The 16,357-nt window shown below is 39.6% G+C and overlaps 1 protein-coding gene across 7 annotated transcripts in view; it reads left to right on the top strand.

Annotated features, from left to right (window-relative positions):
- The window catches only part of GHR (growth hormone receptor), a 132,167-nt gene that overhangs the window by 108,049 nt on the left and 7,761 nt on the right, over nucleotides 1-16,357 (top strand). For all 7 annotated transcript variants that reach the window (XM_062621804.1, XM_062621802.1, XM_062621805.1 and 4 more), the window contains 3 exons: nucleotides 10,286-10,415; nucleotides 12,237-12,397; nucleotides 13,399-13,577. In XM_062621804.1, the coding sequence (XP_062477788.1) occupies nucleotides 10,286-10,415; nucleotides 12,237-12,397; nucleotides 13,399-13,577 (470 nt within the window). The remainder of the gene's footprint in view (nucleotides 1-10,285; nucleotides 10,416-12,236; nucleotides 12,398-13,398; nucleotides 13,578-16,357) is intronic.

Below are 16,357 nucleotides of genomic sequence, written 5' to 3'. Positions count from 1 at the left end.
AGGCCAGTTGATACAGCTTGCCTGTGACAGACATCATGTGATTCCACTACTGCACATGGGAAGGCATGATTTGGAAAGCACACACACAAGACCATGGAACATGGCACGTATTTATTCACATTCTTGCTCGTTCATGTAATGTCTTGTGGCCAATACTACTGAGCAATACTGCTTTCACCCTAGCCCTGAGCCTTGCTTATTTTTGTGTGTACCTTTATGGACACCACATCTATAAGCCACACTGATGGCTGGTCTGTGGACTCAGAAAGTGGGGGAAACCAGTAGTATAGCCACTGAGCTTTGATGCTGTGGAAAAGTTCTGCTTCAGCAAAGTTTTTCTCTTTTAACTGTATCAATCTCACTTGACCAGAAAAAAAAAAAAAAAAACAACAAGAGAACAACATGATATAGAAGAGCCATTGCCTCTTCATTCAGTGTTACCAAGCTCCATAGTTGTTTTTTTATTCTTTTGTTCATTGATTATGTTGCAAACTTGCTAAAAAGATGTTTCTGGCATTCCCCAAAACACTGTGCACACCCCCATCTATTAAGTGGAGATGCCTACATATTATTGCTCAAAATAAAACAAATCCACTGCGCAGGCCCGAAGGGTTTACCCATACTTGCAAAGCCCTGTAGCAACAGGCGAGGGACGGAACAGCAGGTGATAAGGTGCACTGGAAGTCACAGACCCAACCCTGCATGCAGGCGGTTCAGGACATTGGTCGCTCGAGACTGACCCAGGAGATGACAGTCTTGTTCGGCAACATCCTGAATGACCAAGCAGCCTTTTTTTCAAGGAGAGCACTGCTTGCTCCATATGGAGAGAGGCCTAGAAAAGGTGTCCTAACCAAAGCTCATCTCCCCCTCCACGTGGTTGGCTAGCTGTGGCCAATGGGCATCTTCTGTTGTGGTCGATTAAAGACAAAGAGACAAAGGCATACACCTGCTTCCAAAGGTGTGTCCAGATTGACACTCGCATGATGGAACATCAGAACCATGCTTGATACAGTGAACAGTGGGCATTCCAAGCGCTGTTCTGCACTAATTGCCCATGAATTGTCACAACTTAACATCGATATTGCTGCTCTCAGTGAAGTTCGCCTTCATGAGGAAGGTAGCCTTAAAGAACATGGTGCCGGCTATACACTCTGCTGGTCAGGGAAATCCAAAACTGAAAGTCATCTTTCTGGAGTTGGCTGCATGATTAAAAACTTGAAAATTTGCTGATAGGTCATTCCGATCGTATTATCTCCTTACGTCTTCCACTACACAATAAGCAACATGTTGTTCTTTTCAGCATGTATGCTCCAACTCTGCAAGCTGGCCCTGCAGAAAAAGACAAATTCTACTCTGATCTGCGTTGCATCACTCAAAAGGTTTCTATAGATGGTAAGATCATAATCCTTGGTGACTTCAACGCCCGAGTAGGTAAGAACTTTGAAGCCTGGAAAGGAGTACTAGGCAAGCACGGTGTTGGTAGCTGCAGTGGTAACAGTCACCTCTTGCTAGAGTTTTGTGCAGAGCAGCAGGTTACCATCACTAACACTATTTTCCAGCAGAAAGACAGCCGGAAGACAACCTGGATGCATCTTCAGTGTAAACATTGGCACCTTATTGATTATGTCTTAGTGCGCCAGAGAAATGTTCATGATGTCTGTCACACCTGTGTCATGCCTAGTGCAGAATGTCAAACAAACCACCACCTTGTGCGTTGCAAACTTCCACTTCAAGCCCAAACGTAAGAGGGGCAGCATTTCAAGGAGGAGGCTCAATGTTAATAATCTCCAGATAGCTGCAGTGAGGGACAGCTTTCAGGCTAATCTCCAAATTAGGCTTGAAGACCATCTTACACATTCTTCTCCTGAAGTGCTTTGGCAGCATATTAAAAATAGCATCCTGCAGTCCTCCGTAAAATCCTTTGGGTTCTCCTTAAAGAAAAACAAAGACTGGTTTGACGGTAACAATCAGGAGGTCCAGGAATTGCTGACAAAGAAGAGATCTGCCCATCAAGCACACCTTGCTCAGCCACTTTGCCACGTAAGAAAAGCAGCCTTTCTTCTTGCATGTAGTAAACTCCACCAGAAACTTTGAGACACACAGAACATGTGGTGGCTCAACCTAGCAGAAAAGACTCAATTATGTGCAGATTTGGGTGACCACAGAGAATTCTATGAGGCTCTAAAAGCAGTGTATGGAGCCACATTTCAGGTTCAAAGCCCCTTACTTAGTGCAGATGGCCAAACGCTTCTTACAGATAAAATCTCCATCCTGAATCGTTGGTCTGAACAATTTCAAACAGTCTTTAGTGCTAACTGTGTAGTCCAAGGCGAAGGAATCCAGCACATTTTACAACATCCGGTGAAAAATGAATTGGATATAGCCCCTACCATGGGAGAGACTCTTAAGACTATACAGCAGGTGAAATCTGGCAAGGCAAACGGGGTCGATGGAATCCCACCCGAAATCTGGCAGCACAGAGGCCAAACACTTCATGCTAGATTTCATGAGCTAGTTGTGCGCTGCTGGGAACAAGGTAAATTACCATCAGATTTTCGTGATGCAATCATCATCACTCTGTATAAGAAAAGAGGTGTAAAGTCAAACTGCTCAAGCTACCGAGGTATAAATCTGCCCTCCATTGCTGGAAAAATCCTTGCAAGAATACTATTGAACAGAGTAGTACCTGCTATCACAGAAGAACTTCTACCTCGAAGTCAGTGTGGTTTCAGAGCTAATAGAAGTACCACAGGCATGGTATTTGTTCTCAGACAACTGCAGGAAAAGTGTAGAGAACAGAATAAGGGGCTCTATGTAACTTGTTGACCTCACCAAAGCTTTTGACATTGTGAGCAGAAAAGGCCTGTGGCTGATCTTGGAACGATTAGGTTGTCCCCCCAAGTTCCTCAAAATGATTATTCTGTTACATGAGGATCAGCAAGGCCAAGTCAGATATGGCGATGCACTCTATGAACCCTTCCCAGTAACCAATGGTGTGAAACAAGGTTGCATTCTCACACCAACTTTATTCACAATCTTCTTCAGCATGATGCTCCAAAGGGCTACAGTAAACCTCGATGAACAAAACAGCATTTATATTCAATATCGTACTGATGGGAGCCTATTCAGTCTAAGGCGGCTGAAGGACCACACTAAGACCCCAAATCATCTTGTCCGTGAGCTGCATTTTGCTAACGATGACACCCTTGTTGCTCACACAGAAGCAGCTCTGCAGTGTTTAACATCTTGCTTTGTGGAGGTGGCTGAGGTTTTGGGGCTGGAAGTCAGCTTGAAGAAGACAGTAGTTCTCTACTAACCTGCACCACAAGAAGATCATCACCATCCAGATGATTAAGGGAGTGGAACATCTCCCTTATGAGGAGAGGCTGAGGGAGCTGGGTCTCTTTAGCTTGGAGAAGAGGAGACTGAGGGATGACCTCATCAATGTTTACAAATATGTAAAGGGTGAGTGTCAGGATGGTGGAGCTAGGTTTTTTTCAGTGATGTCCAGTGATAGGACAAGGGGCAATGGGTGTAAACTGGAGCATAGGAGGTTCCATGTGAACATCAGGAAAAACTTCTTTACTGTGAGAGTGACAGAGCACTGGAATGGGTTGCCCAGGGGGGTTGTGGAGTCTCCTACATTGAAGATATTCAAGGCCCGCCTAGACAAGTTCCTGTGTGATGTACTCTAGGTTACCCTGCTCTTGCAGGGGGTTGGACTAGATGATCTTTTGAGGTCCCTTCCAACCCTTGGAATTCTGTGATTCTGCAATTCCCAGATTACCATTGGTGAGTCAGAGCTTAAGTCAGTTCAGCAGTTCAGCTATCTGGGAAGCATTATTTCCTCGGATGCCACGATCAACAAAGAGACAACAGAATAGCAAAGGCATATAGAGCCTTCAGAAAACTCATAAAAGAGTCTGGTGCAATAAACACCTGAAGAGAAGTACAAAGATCAGTGTCTATAGAGCCATTGTACTGTCTACTCTTTTATATGGGTCTGAATCATGGGTTATCTACCGCCATCACCTACGACTCATCGAACACTTTCATCAGCACTGCCTCCATACAGTTCTAAACATTCATTGGACTGACCATGTGTCAAATGTTACTGTCCTTCAACAGGCAGCGGTCACCAGTATCGAGGCCATATTGCTGAAACTGCAGCTGCGCTGGGCAGGGCACGTCTCTAGGGTGAAGGATCATCACCTCCCTAAGATTGTGTTTTACGGTGAACTTGGCACCGGTTCCCGCAACAGAAGTGCCCCAAAGAAGAGATACAAGGACTCCCTGAAACAATACCTTAGCCTTGGCCATATTGACTACCATCAGTGGTCCACCTTGGCCTCTAATTGGGAGACTTAAAGACACACCATACATAATGCCGTTATTTCCTTTGAGAACATATGCAAAGCTAGTCTCGAGGAGAAAAGACAACGCAGAAAGAATTGCGCCCTGCCTATACCACCCAAGGGGACCTTTCACTGATCTTTTTGCAACCGGATTTGCCTATCCCACATTGGCCTTTTTAGTCATCAGCGTGCTTGTAGTAAGCGTGGGTAAAGCCCTTCCCAAATCTTCGTTCACAAAGTCAAGCCATGATGATTGTTCAAAGTAGCTGTCACCAAATTAATCTTCAGTGCACAGGTGACAACATACTCCTTTTTCATATTCCTTAGCAAAACACCCATATTTATCAAGAAGTATTACAATATTTAGACCTACTCCATGGTCAGAATAATCCCTTGCAGCATTTCTCTTCACTCTGGACTGCAATATAGCATCTTAGAGTTGCAAAACTTTGCTTTGTTTCTGTTGAGTACTTTCTGGTACTGATGTGAGAAATACCTCCTTCTCCCCAAGTCGTTCCAATACTTTACTGTTGGCCCTCCAAGGACAGGTTGTACCTAGAGCAAAAGCAGAATTGGACTAGCAAGCAGCATGATGAAGAATTGACTTGGCTCTTGTCTCCACTTACTGCATCCAGCTCTTCCTGTATATGTGATGTCTGATAATTTATTAGTACTAGAATGTATCTTATTCAAAATATCATCCCTTGACAACAAATGTTGATTTTGCTGCACAGCTTGAAAGACTCACAATTTCCTGGTACCAGAGAAACCCACCCGCCCTTATTAAAGTAAATTGCCCAACATTTGTTGAGCTTGATGAATTCAGGAGAAAAGCCTAGTTGATGGAGCATTCACTTTCGATATACAAATACGAGCTACAGTAAATAACATTCCAGGTCTTCATAACTGTTTCCCATTTTAAATGCTGCTAATTCCCCTGTTTATGTTTCCATTTCCATCTTTTATGCTGTAGCAGTGATGAGTTGTGTATGCTTTGAGAGTGCATACACACTGTTGCATAAGGGTAATTTTGCCATTGATTTGCACATTGGAACATGTTACTCTTCTGTAAGTTTAAGTTTGCACTGGGTTTGATAGATATCCTACATTATGATAACTGATAATTCTACAGAAACCTTCCACGATTACCACAACCAGAAGTACTGCCTTTTGTTCAGGAAAAAAGAAATTATCCTCTTTTTTAATTTTCTGTTTAGTTAGCTTGATTATTTTGGGATCATTCATATACTCATTATTGTCTCAACTAAGTGCCATAGTAATAAGAGACATTTCCGTACAACTTGCATACTGCTTCACCATTGCTCCCACAGAAGTACTAAGGCCTTGGTGACAGTAAGACTTTCCCCAAGATAATGATAACCGATTTTGTTACACCCTGGTTATAAACTTCCTTACTCTTCCACACTCAAGGCTAGCTCCCTCTGAAGTTAAATTTTACTAGAGGGACTTTAAGAAAAAAAGACTAAGGGAACTTGATCTCTACAGGAATTAGCCTTCTGACACCTCTAGATTATGGGGTGGTTTTTTGTCTTAAAGTCATATAACTTCCAGTAAGCTACAGTTAAATACTGTGTTCTTTTTTAAAAAAAAAAAAACAAACATAAAGAATATATAGCATTGAAACTATGCTAAATGGAAAACTGCAGTCTGGTGACCCACAAACAAATGTTAAGTAGAAGAGATGGCACATCTGCATTGCTGATGCTTTCCATAAACCGCACTATTGTCTTTGCTACTGTTTTGGCAAAGTTTCTTCTGGCTGAGCCAGCGTTCAGACCATAGCTAATCTGTGGTCATAACATAATGAGAGCAGAATGTGAAGAGATTTTACTCTTTTGCAGCACAGTTGTGGCAGCTGAACATTTACTTTCAGCCAAACTGAGGCGCAGGACTAGGAACCTTTCTACCTGTCCTGGTTTCAGTTGAGATAGAGTTGATTTTCTTCCTAGTAGCTGGGTGCAGCACAGTGCTGTGTTTTGCATTTATTATGAAAATAATGTTGAATAAAGCCAGGAGGGAACACAACCAGGACAGCTGACACAAACTAGACAAAGAGATAGCACAGCACATCAAGCTCAATATATAAACTGGGGGGGAGCTGGCCAGGAACCACTGATGACTGCTTGGGTAGAAGCTGGACATCGGTCAGTGAGTGGTGAGCAATTGTATTGTGAGTCACCTGTTTTTCTTAGGGTTTATTCCTCTCACTCTTTTTCATTATTATTGTCATTATGTCTTAATTTAGTTCATTATTAAGCTGTACTTTTCTCAACCCACGGATTTTACCTTTTTCCAGTTCTCCTCCCCATACCACCAGGGTCGGGGGGGCTGGGCGTGCAGGTGCATGGTGCTTAGTTGCCAGCTGGGCTTAAACCACAACAGTACCAGTCCTTCGTTGTAGTCACAGTGGAAACCACAGGTTTTCCCATGTGTTCTACTACTGAATCTGCATATTCTGCAAAGCTATTATCTTGATTAAAGTGAGTGGTCTTATTCATGACAATCTGACCGGAACTTATTGGATCAGGTAGGAAAAGAGCAGTTGTTTATCCATGTTTTGTTTTGCTTTTCTAGCCTATTTAAAATCTCAGTTTGACAGCCTTTACTTTCCGTACCCTGCTGCCTTTATGCCTAAATGCATTCAGCTGTGTGCTATTGTGTTCCTTTATCACATTCTGGCACAGTTTGCCCAGGAAATGGAGCTCACACAGGGTCCTGTACAATTTTGGTAATTTACTTGCATGAGAAATAAGGAATTCAGGATATCTATCCCAAAAGTGCCAAGTGTTGTATAAGTCAATATAACAAAAGCTTTCTCCAGTCAGTCACAAAAGCCTGATGTTTTGGAGGCTAGAAACTTGTCATAGATAACGGAAACAAGCCATCAGAAGATAATTTTTCTTACAAATGCAACTGCTCATAAATATATATGAATATATACTAAAAAAAATGACCGTAAACCAAGAGTATTTGAATCCCAAGCAGACTGCTTCCTGCTCAAAAACTCTTGTGCCTGTTGAAGGAGTATTTGTGAGACAAAGAGAAGTCCTGTCATGAGGAAGTGGGAAAGAGAGTCAAACCTCAAGGATACATTCCTCTGAATTTAAAGTGTAAGAGAACAAGTCTTGATCTGTATTCTGTGTGCATTGCTAATCCTCCCCATTGTAACTGATGCCACTTCTGGCTGTGCTATGATTTATTTTCCTAGAAGAGTTTGTACATCTTGCAGTCCTTAATTTGAGTATGAAGCTGATGAATTCAACAGAATTCATTATTAAGAGATTGTAGAGTTTATGTCTTAAGATCCTGCTGAACCTCTCAAAATGAGAAGTTTTATTCTATTCAGTTCATTTCATCATATAAAAAAGTGACAGTGTAACGTTACTGATCCCTGGAGATGAGGACATGGTCTTCATGGGCATTAGATATTTTGTGTTCTAGCTATAATATGGTGCAGGCATCAAGAGAAATATTCTAATTTAGGAGGGTTTTCCAGTGTATCATTTTCTCAAATACTTAACCTGTTTCAGTAAAAATAGCTATATTTGTTCTTGATGCATGTAGCTGAGGATAGAAACAGGAAAAGCTGTAACATGTACTTCTGTGCACACTATCTATTTAGAGAAAAAGGGAGAGACTCCTCTTTTGTTGATTATAGCTATTATGCAGTTGAGGCAATTTTACTTATGTTTTCAAAGTAAAGGCACGAAATTTAGTTTATTTTCCTTTGTTTTGTTTTTAAACAATGATTTTGTTTTCAGTTAAACAGAAAAGAAAGTTTAAGTTTGAAAGCTGAACATATTTTAAAAGTTACAATACTGTTCTTGAATCTTTTATTCTGTTTTATTTTGGATGTATGACAGTTTGTAATTTCATGGTCATGTCCTGGTTTTAACGAAGATATCTACCATATGAAAAGTGTTTTATAAATGATGTAAAAAACGTGTAAAAGCTTAAATCCAGGTCAGTTAAAAGCATTTTGGGATTTAGGCCAAAGCTGTTAAATACTGAATTCCATACCAAACAAAATCACGCGTAATTGTAAAAATTGTCACAATATTTTCTGAAAAAGAACTGTAATATTTTTTATTTGCTGCAACACTTCATTTCAAAATTTGTTTCAATTCCAAAAATTTATTTAAAGTTCAGTGAAGTGGAACATGCTGGCTAAGAAAGAGAAAAAAAAAAAAGACTGTTTAAATCTTTCCAAGCATATATCAGTTATTTTAGGTTGGCAAGAAGAATTCTTAAGGCTTTGGGGTGTGGAGGTGAAGGGGTATAAGCTGCCACCCAACTCATGAAATCTGTTATTAACATGCATATGTTCAGGCCTTGTGAAATGTCCAAAGTGTGAAATGAGGCAGAAATATGGGATGAGCAAAACAGAAATTCCTAATATCCATATATTTTTGGATGCTTGGCAGCATATAATATAAAGCACATCATTTGAGCCACTTAGCTCAAGAAATGCAGATTGCTCTGGTGTGGAGTGGCTGTGTCTGTCTGAGCTGTAAATAAAGGAGTAGACATGCAGGAAGGCTACAAAATCCTTATGTGTAGGAGAAAGCCTCTGGTGTGGGTATCTCCACCTTAATAGTTTTTCCAACTCTTGAGTGTAAATGTTTTGAACCAAATATTATCAAAATATAACCAAATAGAGCCACAGAATGGTTTAAACCACAACAGGGTTGACACTTCTATGCGCGTAATCTCTATCTCATCTTCTATGCACGTGTTGCCAAATAGTATCAGTCACTTCACGGCCCTCCATCACTGCAGTTCTGACAAACAGAAATTGTGAATATAGAAGTGACGTGCAGAACAGGCACATGCTTACAGCTTCCCTTGTCACTCTCAGAGCAAGGTTGTATCTACACAATGTCATATACACAAATCGGAACTCAGTTCAAGGTAGCTACTCTAATGAGTAGACACATTGCAAAACTGCTCAGCTGTGTAAATGCTAAGCTGTGGTTAGTCTAATACCAAACTCTGCAGTACTACAGTTAAATCAAGTGCAGGGCTAATTCAGGTTTATCTGTACTGAGCTAACCAGACACAGCATCACCAGCTGGTCAACAGAGGTGATTCTCCCGCTGTGTTCAGTGTTGGTGCATCCTCACCGGGAGCACTGTGGGCAGTGCTGGGCCCCACCATTTAAGAAGGATGTGAAGGTCCTTGAATGTGTCCAGAGGAGGCCGCAGAGCTGGAGACAGGGCTGGAAGAAACATCTTGTGAGGAGTGGCTGGTGGCTCTGGGCTTGTCTAGTTTGGAGAGAAGGAGGCTGAGGGGTGACCTCCTTGATCTCTTGCAGCTTCCTGAGGAGGTGAAGTGGAGAGGGAGGTGCTGAGCCCTGCTCCCTGGCATCCAGTGACAGGATGCATGGGAGTGTTTCAAAGCTGTACAGGGAAGGTTCAGACCAGACATCAGGAAGCATTTCTTTACCAAGAGGATGGTCAAACTCCCTAGAGAGGTGGTTGATGCCCCAAGCCTGTCAGTGTTAAGAGGCCTATGGAAAATGCCCTCAACAAAGGCTTTAACCAGAAGCTGTCAGGCAGCTGGACAAGATGATCATTGCAGGTCCCTTTTGTTTTAAATAGTCTATGCTATTCCATTCAACTGCAGTGATGGGGTTGGCAGATACGCAGGCTGTGTGTCAGGTTGTGATACTAACACTTCTACACTGCACAATAAAGAGCTTGCCCCATCTTTCAAATATGGCTTCCTACAGGTACAGTCAACTACATATATGAATGTAAGAAGAAGTCCTGACTCATTGTACATATAAAATTTGGAAAAAAAAAATGTTAATTATTCATAAAAAATGCTGATTAATTTTAACAGCATGTTAGTCAGGCTTATGGATTTGTTTAATGTGTCTTTCTGTCCTCTGCCATTTTTCCTGACAGACCTTTCACAGTGGCCACAAATCAGCAAGTGCAGATCACCTGAACTGGAGACATTTTCATGTTATTGGACTGACGGCAGCTTTTATAACCTCACTGCTCCAGGAACAATACAACTGTTGTACATGAAAAGGTAATGATGTGGAAACAACAAAAGAGAGAAAAAGAGAGAGAAGTCATATATTTTGCTATGCCTGTTAGCTCATTGCTGTTAACTTTTTGCTATGACATGAGCCATACTTTTCTATGGGTATTAAGTTGTGTTTTAAGTGCATATTTTTTAATGTCAAAATTTGCTGTTAAGTATGAAATTATTTGTGGCAACAAGCATTACTTGGAAGATAATTAAGAACATGATCTTACTACATACACTTAAGTCCAGGTTGCAGAATCCAAAACTGAACACTGTATGGCTTCAGGGGAGCTTCAGTTTATTCCTTATCAGCCTAATGTAGAACTGTGAAATTTGTTGTATCTGTGCACAGATATGGAGTTTCGATACAAGCCCATTCCAAATTTTTATTAAAGCTTTTTAAAGCTCCTATTGATCAGTTGCTAGATTAAAGTCTATGTGTGTAGGTCCAGGGGAAAAGGGTGCTTTGAGACCGGGGATTGTCTTTCATTGAGCTCTGTTCAACTCTGATTCACATTCTGCTTAAGTTCTTCCAATTTTCAGGTTGTTACAATGATTAAACTGAAAGAGGACATTGACATTACCAATAATGGCTATTTAGGAAAGCAGGCCTTTTGTTTACAGGAATAGCAGGATGTAAGGTTTTGTTCCCTCTAATGGCCAGAGTTTCAGGCTGTTTTATCTACAGACACATACTACTGGTGATGATAAGTCTGCGGCAGATGTAAGCCTAAAGGCAAGGATGGCCTTCTTTTCTGGGATCTCTGAGAGATAATAAGGATCCAAGTTAGAATCACCATTTAAATGTAAATGTTTAGCTGACTGTTGTCAGTGCATGTACTATGAGGATTCAGACTTTAAAAATTAACTCCATGATAAAGCAGTACCATGTACACTGAGCAGACCACATATTTCATCTTTGTACTAGAAATTAGGGTAGTGCAATGAAACATGTGAATAAAGAATCCACATTAAAAGTATTTACATTTCAATGTGTGAGCAACATTTAAGGCTCAGGACTGAAGTCTGCAACCTAACCCAGTCTCCTACTCAACACAAGCCATAGTATCTAACCACTTACAGCCTTACCAAGTCCTGACTCTTCAGAGCATTCCCTTTAAAAAAGTGTTTGGTCTCATCAGCTAAGCACAGGATCGGTGCTTACTGGCAATTTATGTAGCATCTGCCTTTTTACTCCTTAAGCACCCACTCCACTACTGAAGGCTGCACTTGGCATAATTGATTTAGCTTAGTCCTCCTCCTGTACAGCTTCAATTGCTCTTGATAAGAAAAGGCATTTATAGTATATTTTAATAAACCAAGACTGACTTTTTAGAAGATTCCTGTTCACTCTGTATTTCGGCTGAGAGATACTATCAAGGTAAAGAATAGCAATAGCAGATCTGTTTGCTACTAGATTTATTTTTCTAAAGTGGCTTTAGAAATACTGAATAAATATCTGTCACTTTTCCTATAGACTTATTTCTAACAATTTGGTCATTCCCATTTTTCTCAGTCTGAGAGTTCATGCCACTGTTTATACCTTTGGTATCTACAAGATATGCTTTCTGACTTTTTTGGAAGCAGCATCCAAAGCAGAGAAGTTCCACTTACAGCACATGAGAACCTAAACACATTTATGCAAGTTACTTACATAGTGGTTTGGTTTCATTGTAAACCATAATCAATATTGACGTGTTTGTCTCACTTCCATGGAAGTTACGAGTTACCAACCATGTGTCTTGTGACATCTATAATTTGTATTTTGTAAGATCTATAAGTCCCGCTTTCACATATATTACATTTTTGTTGTCATTCTAGGAATGATGAAGACTGGAAAGAATGCCCTGATTATATCACTGCAGGAGAAAATAGCTGTTATTTCAACACATCCTACACCTCTATTTGGATACCATATTGTGTTAAGCTTGCCAATAAAGATGAAGTATTTGATGAAAAATGTTTCAGCGTTGATGAAATAGGTATAATTCCATTATGCATTTTACCTCTATATTTTTATATTGCAGTAGGTATGATGCTGTAAGCTTTTATATTATTTCATTTAAATTTTCCATTGCAGAAAGGTTAGTTTCCAAAAATATACATAGGAAGGGATTTGGGTTTGTAACAAATGTAAGGTGATCCACATCAGAAAATACTGCCCAAATCAGAAGAAAGCTAAAAGGATAAAAGCAAATACATGGTTTCTCTTTCTGAACACTAGTGATCTCTCAAATGTGTGCATATGAGCTTGCCTTTGTTGTCACTCTGAGCCATTTCTAAAGGATGCTACATGGCCTTCTTCTGTTTGAGCAAGAGTAGCATGAAAATCTTGATTCTGCAAAGTTCTGGAACTAAACAGTTTTTTGTTGCTGAATCAACACTAGTCTGCAGAATCAGGATGTTTAGGATGTATAAGCTAGAATAAGCAATATGAATTTTAACTCGCTGGCACCTTACAAATGTTACTGCTTTTTCAGAGCAGTGGTGTACATATTTACAATTGATTTATTCCTGCACATGACTAGAATACCCACTGCTCTCTTCAGTTGAGCAAATTTAGATTAATTTTTCAGATGCAAGTGTTTCAATGTACATCTATATTAGTTACTAAATATTTAATTTCTCTTACTGCGTTACTCCAATTGCTGTTTTTATTTCTAGTAAGAACACTAACTTTAAATCTGATGAAGAATTGTTTATGTCTCAGTGTTTTATAAGCTGCTATTAGGAAATGTGGCCTAACAGTCTTCTTTATTAGTCACTCAAGTGAGATTTATGCAGAGCAACTCTACCACCAATGGCAGGGTGCCTTCTTGTTATCAAACCTGTAGTGACTTGTCATTGACTCATAGCTTTAGATTTTAATCAGCAAATACATGCTTAGTATGCTTTTTTAGTCTTGCAATCATTTGTTTATAGTAAAAATGATAATTTCACATTGAAAACTGGCTGTTTTATTCCAAATACTCTGTTTAAACAGTACTACCTGATCCCCCTGTCCACCTTAACTGGACTCTGCTAAATACTAGTCAGACTGGGATCCATGGGGATATCCAGGTAAGATGGGATCCACCGCCAACTGCAGATGTTCAGAAAGGATGGATTACTCTGGAATATGAATTGCAGTACAAAGAAGTTAATGAGACAAAATGGAAGGAGGTATGAAGCAAATATTTATTATGCAGTAGTCATAGTACAGTGAAGGCTCGTTCTTTCCCTAACACTTCTGTACTACTATGAAAAGTCAGAAGCTTTGTAATTGCTAATTAGATGATAACCTTAAGTCTTACACAATAGACCCATGTTTCTCTGAAGTTTTCTAGCAAAAATTACAACTTCATGTGTCAAGATAGTTGGCATACAGGATAGTAACAACAAACCCCAAAATCCCTGTGTTGGATTAGAAAATTTAGTAACAATATTCAGATATCTGCAAGTTTTTTGATAAATTGCTTTTTCTCAATCTCAGTTGTTTGAAACTGTGCTTGGTAATTTTAGTAGTTGGAACAGGAATATTTTGCATGGAAAATGTCACCTTGTCAGTCCAGATTCTTTGAGATACCTGTAGAGTTCTAGTATTTATAATAATCATTTAGGTAGATTAAAAAAAAAGTCTTTGGGTTATAATTTAAAATTTAATACAATAATCAAATAAAGCAACATGGATAAGATATACAGATTTCATACCAGATAGCAATGGGAAATTTCTGACTATATGGATAGTCCATGAAAATATTAAACATACATACCTCAAATCTTTTCAGTTTTCTTTTTGAAAATCTCTTAGCTTTTTATATAGTCAGTTTTTCTATATGGGGAAGAAACTGCCCTCAGCAGTTTCAGACCAAGTGCTAGAGTGTCATGGCATATTTGCACATGGGTAATTCTTCCTGAATACCAGTTCAATGCAGTAAGAACATCATTTCAGAATGGAACACTTCCATTGCTTTTTTAGCAATATGAGCTAACTGACAGAAGGCAGGCAGATAATACTGTTACAAATTTGTCATAATCTACAAAAGGTAAATTTACCAGTTGAAACATAAACTGGTTTGCTTGTATTCATCTGTGAAAGACGTTGGACGTCTGTTTATTTCTGATCCATCTCGATGTTAGCAGTTTCTGTGCTAACTATTCTTTCTTAGCAAGTCTACAGCCAAATCACCTATAATGTCTATAACCTTTTCCTAATACTGGTCTGAATTTCTCTATATACTGGTTTAAGCTTCACTTACTTTATCGCCTCTGTATTTTAAACCCTATAAAATGAGTTAAGTTTAGGCAGTAAATCAATACTCCTTAAGAACTTAAAAATCTGCAGAATATCTACAGGATTTACAAAAGCAAGTGGCAATATGGAATACCTCTTTAAAAATGCACATTTTTTACTTTTTTATAAGGCTTTAGACATCAGTTGCATAAATACCCTAATAAAGCTTTGTTCTTGCTCCTGTACCATCAATAATTGCAGCATGCCTTGAGAATAGCTCTTCTCAGGAGAGCAAAGGTTTGAAGTTCAGTGTTTTTCTTTCAGAAAACAAATAATAATTGATGAGTACTGTACTTGCCTCAAGAAAAATAGTACTGTAGATTATGTTATACTGCAGCTGTATATATTGTATGTTATTGTGCCTTTCAGTTTAAAAGCATAGACATGGCATAATTCCCTTAGACGCTGTCAGAGCACAGAAGAAACTTCTGAACAAAAACTTGGCCTGGCATAAAACAATAGCAGAACTCACCTCTGCATTTTTTGCTACAAATATCTTCTGTAATTAGCGTTGAAACAGCAAAGAGATGTCCGGTTATACTCTTATTACTAGTTTTTTACAGAAATCATAATCTTTGACTGCTTAAAGACACCATAATGCTTTGTACATATAACTGATAAAAAAATTATAGTACTTAAAATTGTACTAAGCCTCGTCATTACCAAGAGTCGACTGCAGTCCTTCCAGATGTTTTGGAATGTCCCTGTTTGATTTTTCATTTATAGCATTCATTTCTTTCAGTCCATTTACTAACTGAAAATAACTTACGAATTGAAAGTAAAGTATTAGTAAGATATAGTGATAAGAAGATCTACCTACCCAGGGGACCTCTGAACCTTTCTAGTAATGCCCATCTCCCAGTTTTCCACATTTTTCTGTTAAAACTGGTGAAAGCCATTGCCTGTGGCTGTTGTGTTACCTGTCATGCCTGGGTCAGCCTCTGCCTCTCATGCTCCCATCCCAGTGGGCACTGTCAGCATCCCAGGGGCTCCAGCTGACTAGTGACAAACAGTTGTTCTGCACCCTCTTGCAGGGCTAGTCTCACACAGGCAGTGCAAGCACACAGCTCAGTGTGGCAGCAGGTGTGTCACACATGTTTCTTCAGTATGGCGATCACAAGCCATGTATGCTGACTGAACAGCCTGCATCAAGTCCAGCAACCCAGCAGTCTGGTTCCAAGCTCCCCTTCACGTACTTTAAATGAATTTGCTATTTGCTGTCGTGCATTTTTATTAGTTCTTCTAGCATGTCTCTCTCACACAGCTTTTAGTTGATTTAATCCATATGATAGATGCCATTAATCTATTCAGTTCATGGGGAACCTTCCCCAGTTTGTGCAGCTTGTTCCATCCAGGTGTCTTACGTGAAGTTTTGCTAGTTCATTGATGGTCTAAGGACATCCTGCCCATTAATCAGTCATCCGTTGTTTAGCAACACTTGCGATTTCAGATCTGCAGCTATAATAGTTTTACCTCGTATTCTTCAGGGCTCTAAATTAGCTTGCACACTGCTTTTTCAAAGTGCTGCCATTATTTGGGGTACATAAAATTTTGTATTGTCCAGCATCCCTAAGAATCCCCACTAATTGTATTAGGAAAAAAAAAAAAAAGAAAAAGGAGAAAAAGAAAGAAAAAAAATAAACGCAAAAAACTACCTGTAAAACTTTAG

This window comes from Pezoporus occidentalis, unplaced genomic scaffold (genome assembly GCF_034315485.1).
Source record: "Pezoporus occidentalis ecotype Australia unplaced genomic scaffold, CSIRO_AGI_Poc_V1 ctg234, whole genome shotgun sequence".
NCBI lineage: Eukaryota > Metazoa > Chordata > Aves > Psittaciformes > Psittacidae > Pezoporus > Pezoporus occidentalis.
Note: the sequence above shows the minus strand (reverse complement) of the source record. Positions and strands in the feature narration are given on the sequence as shown.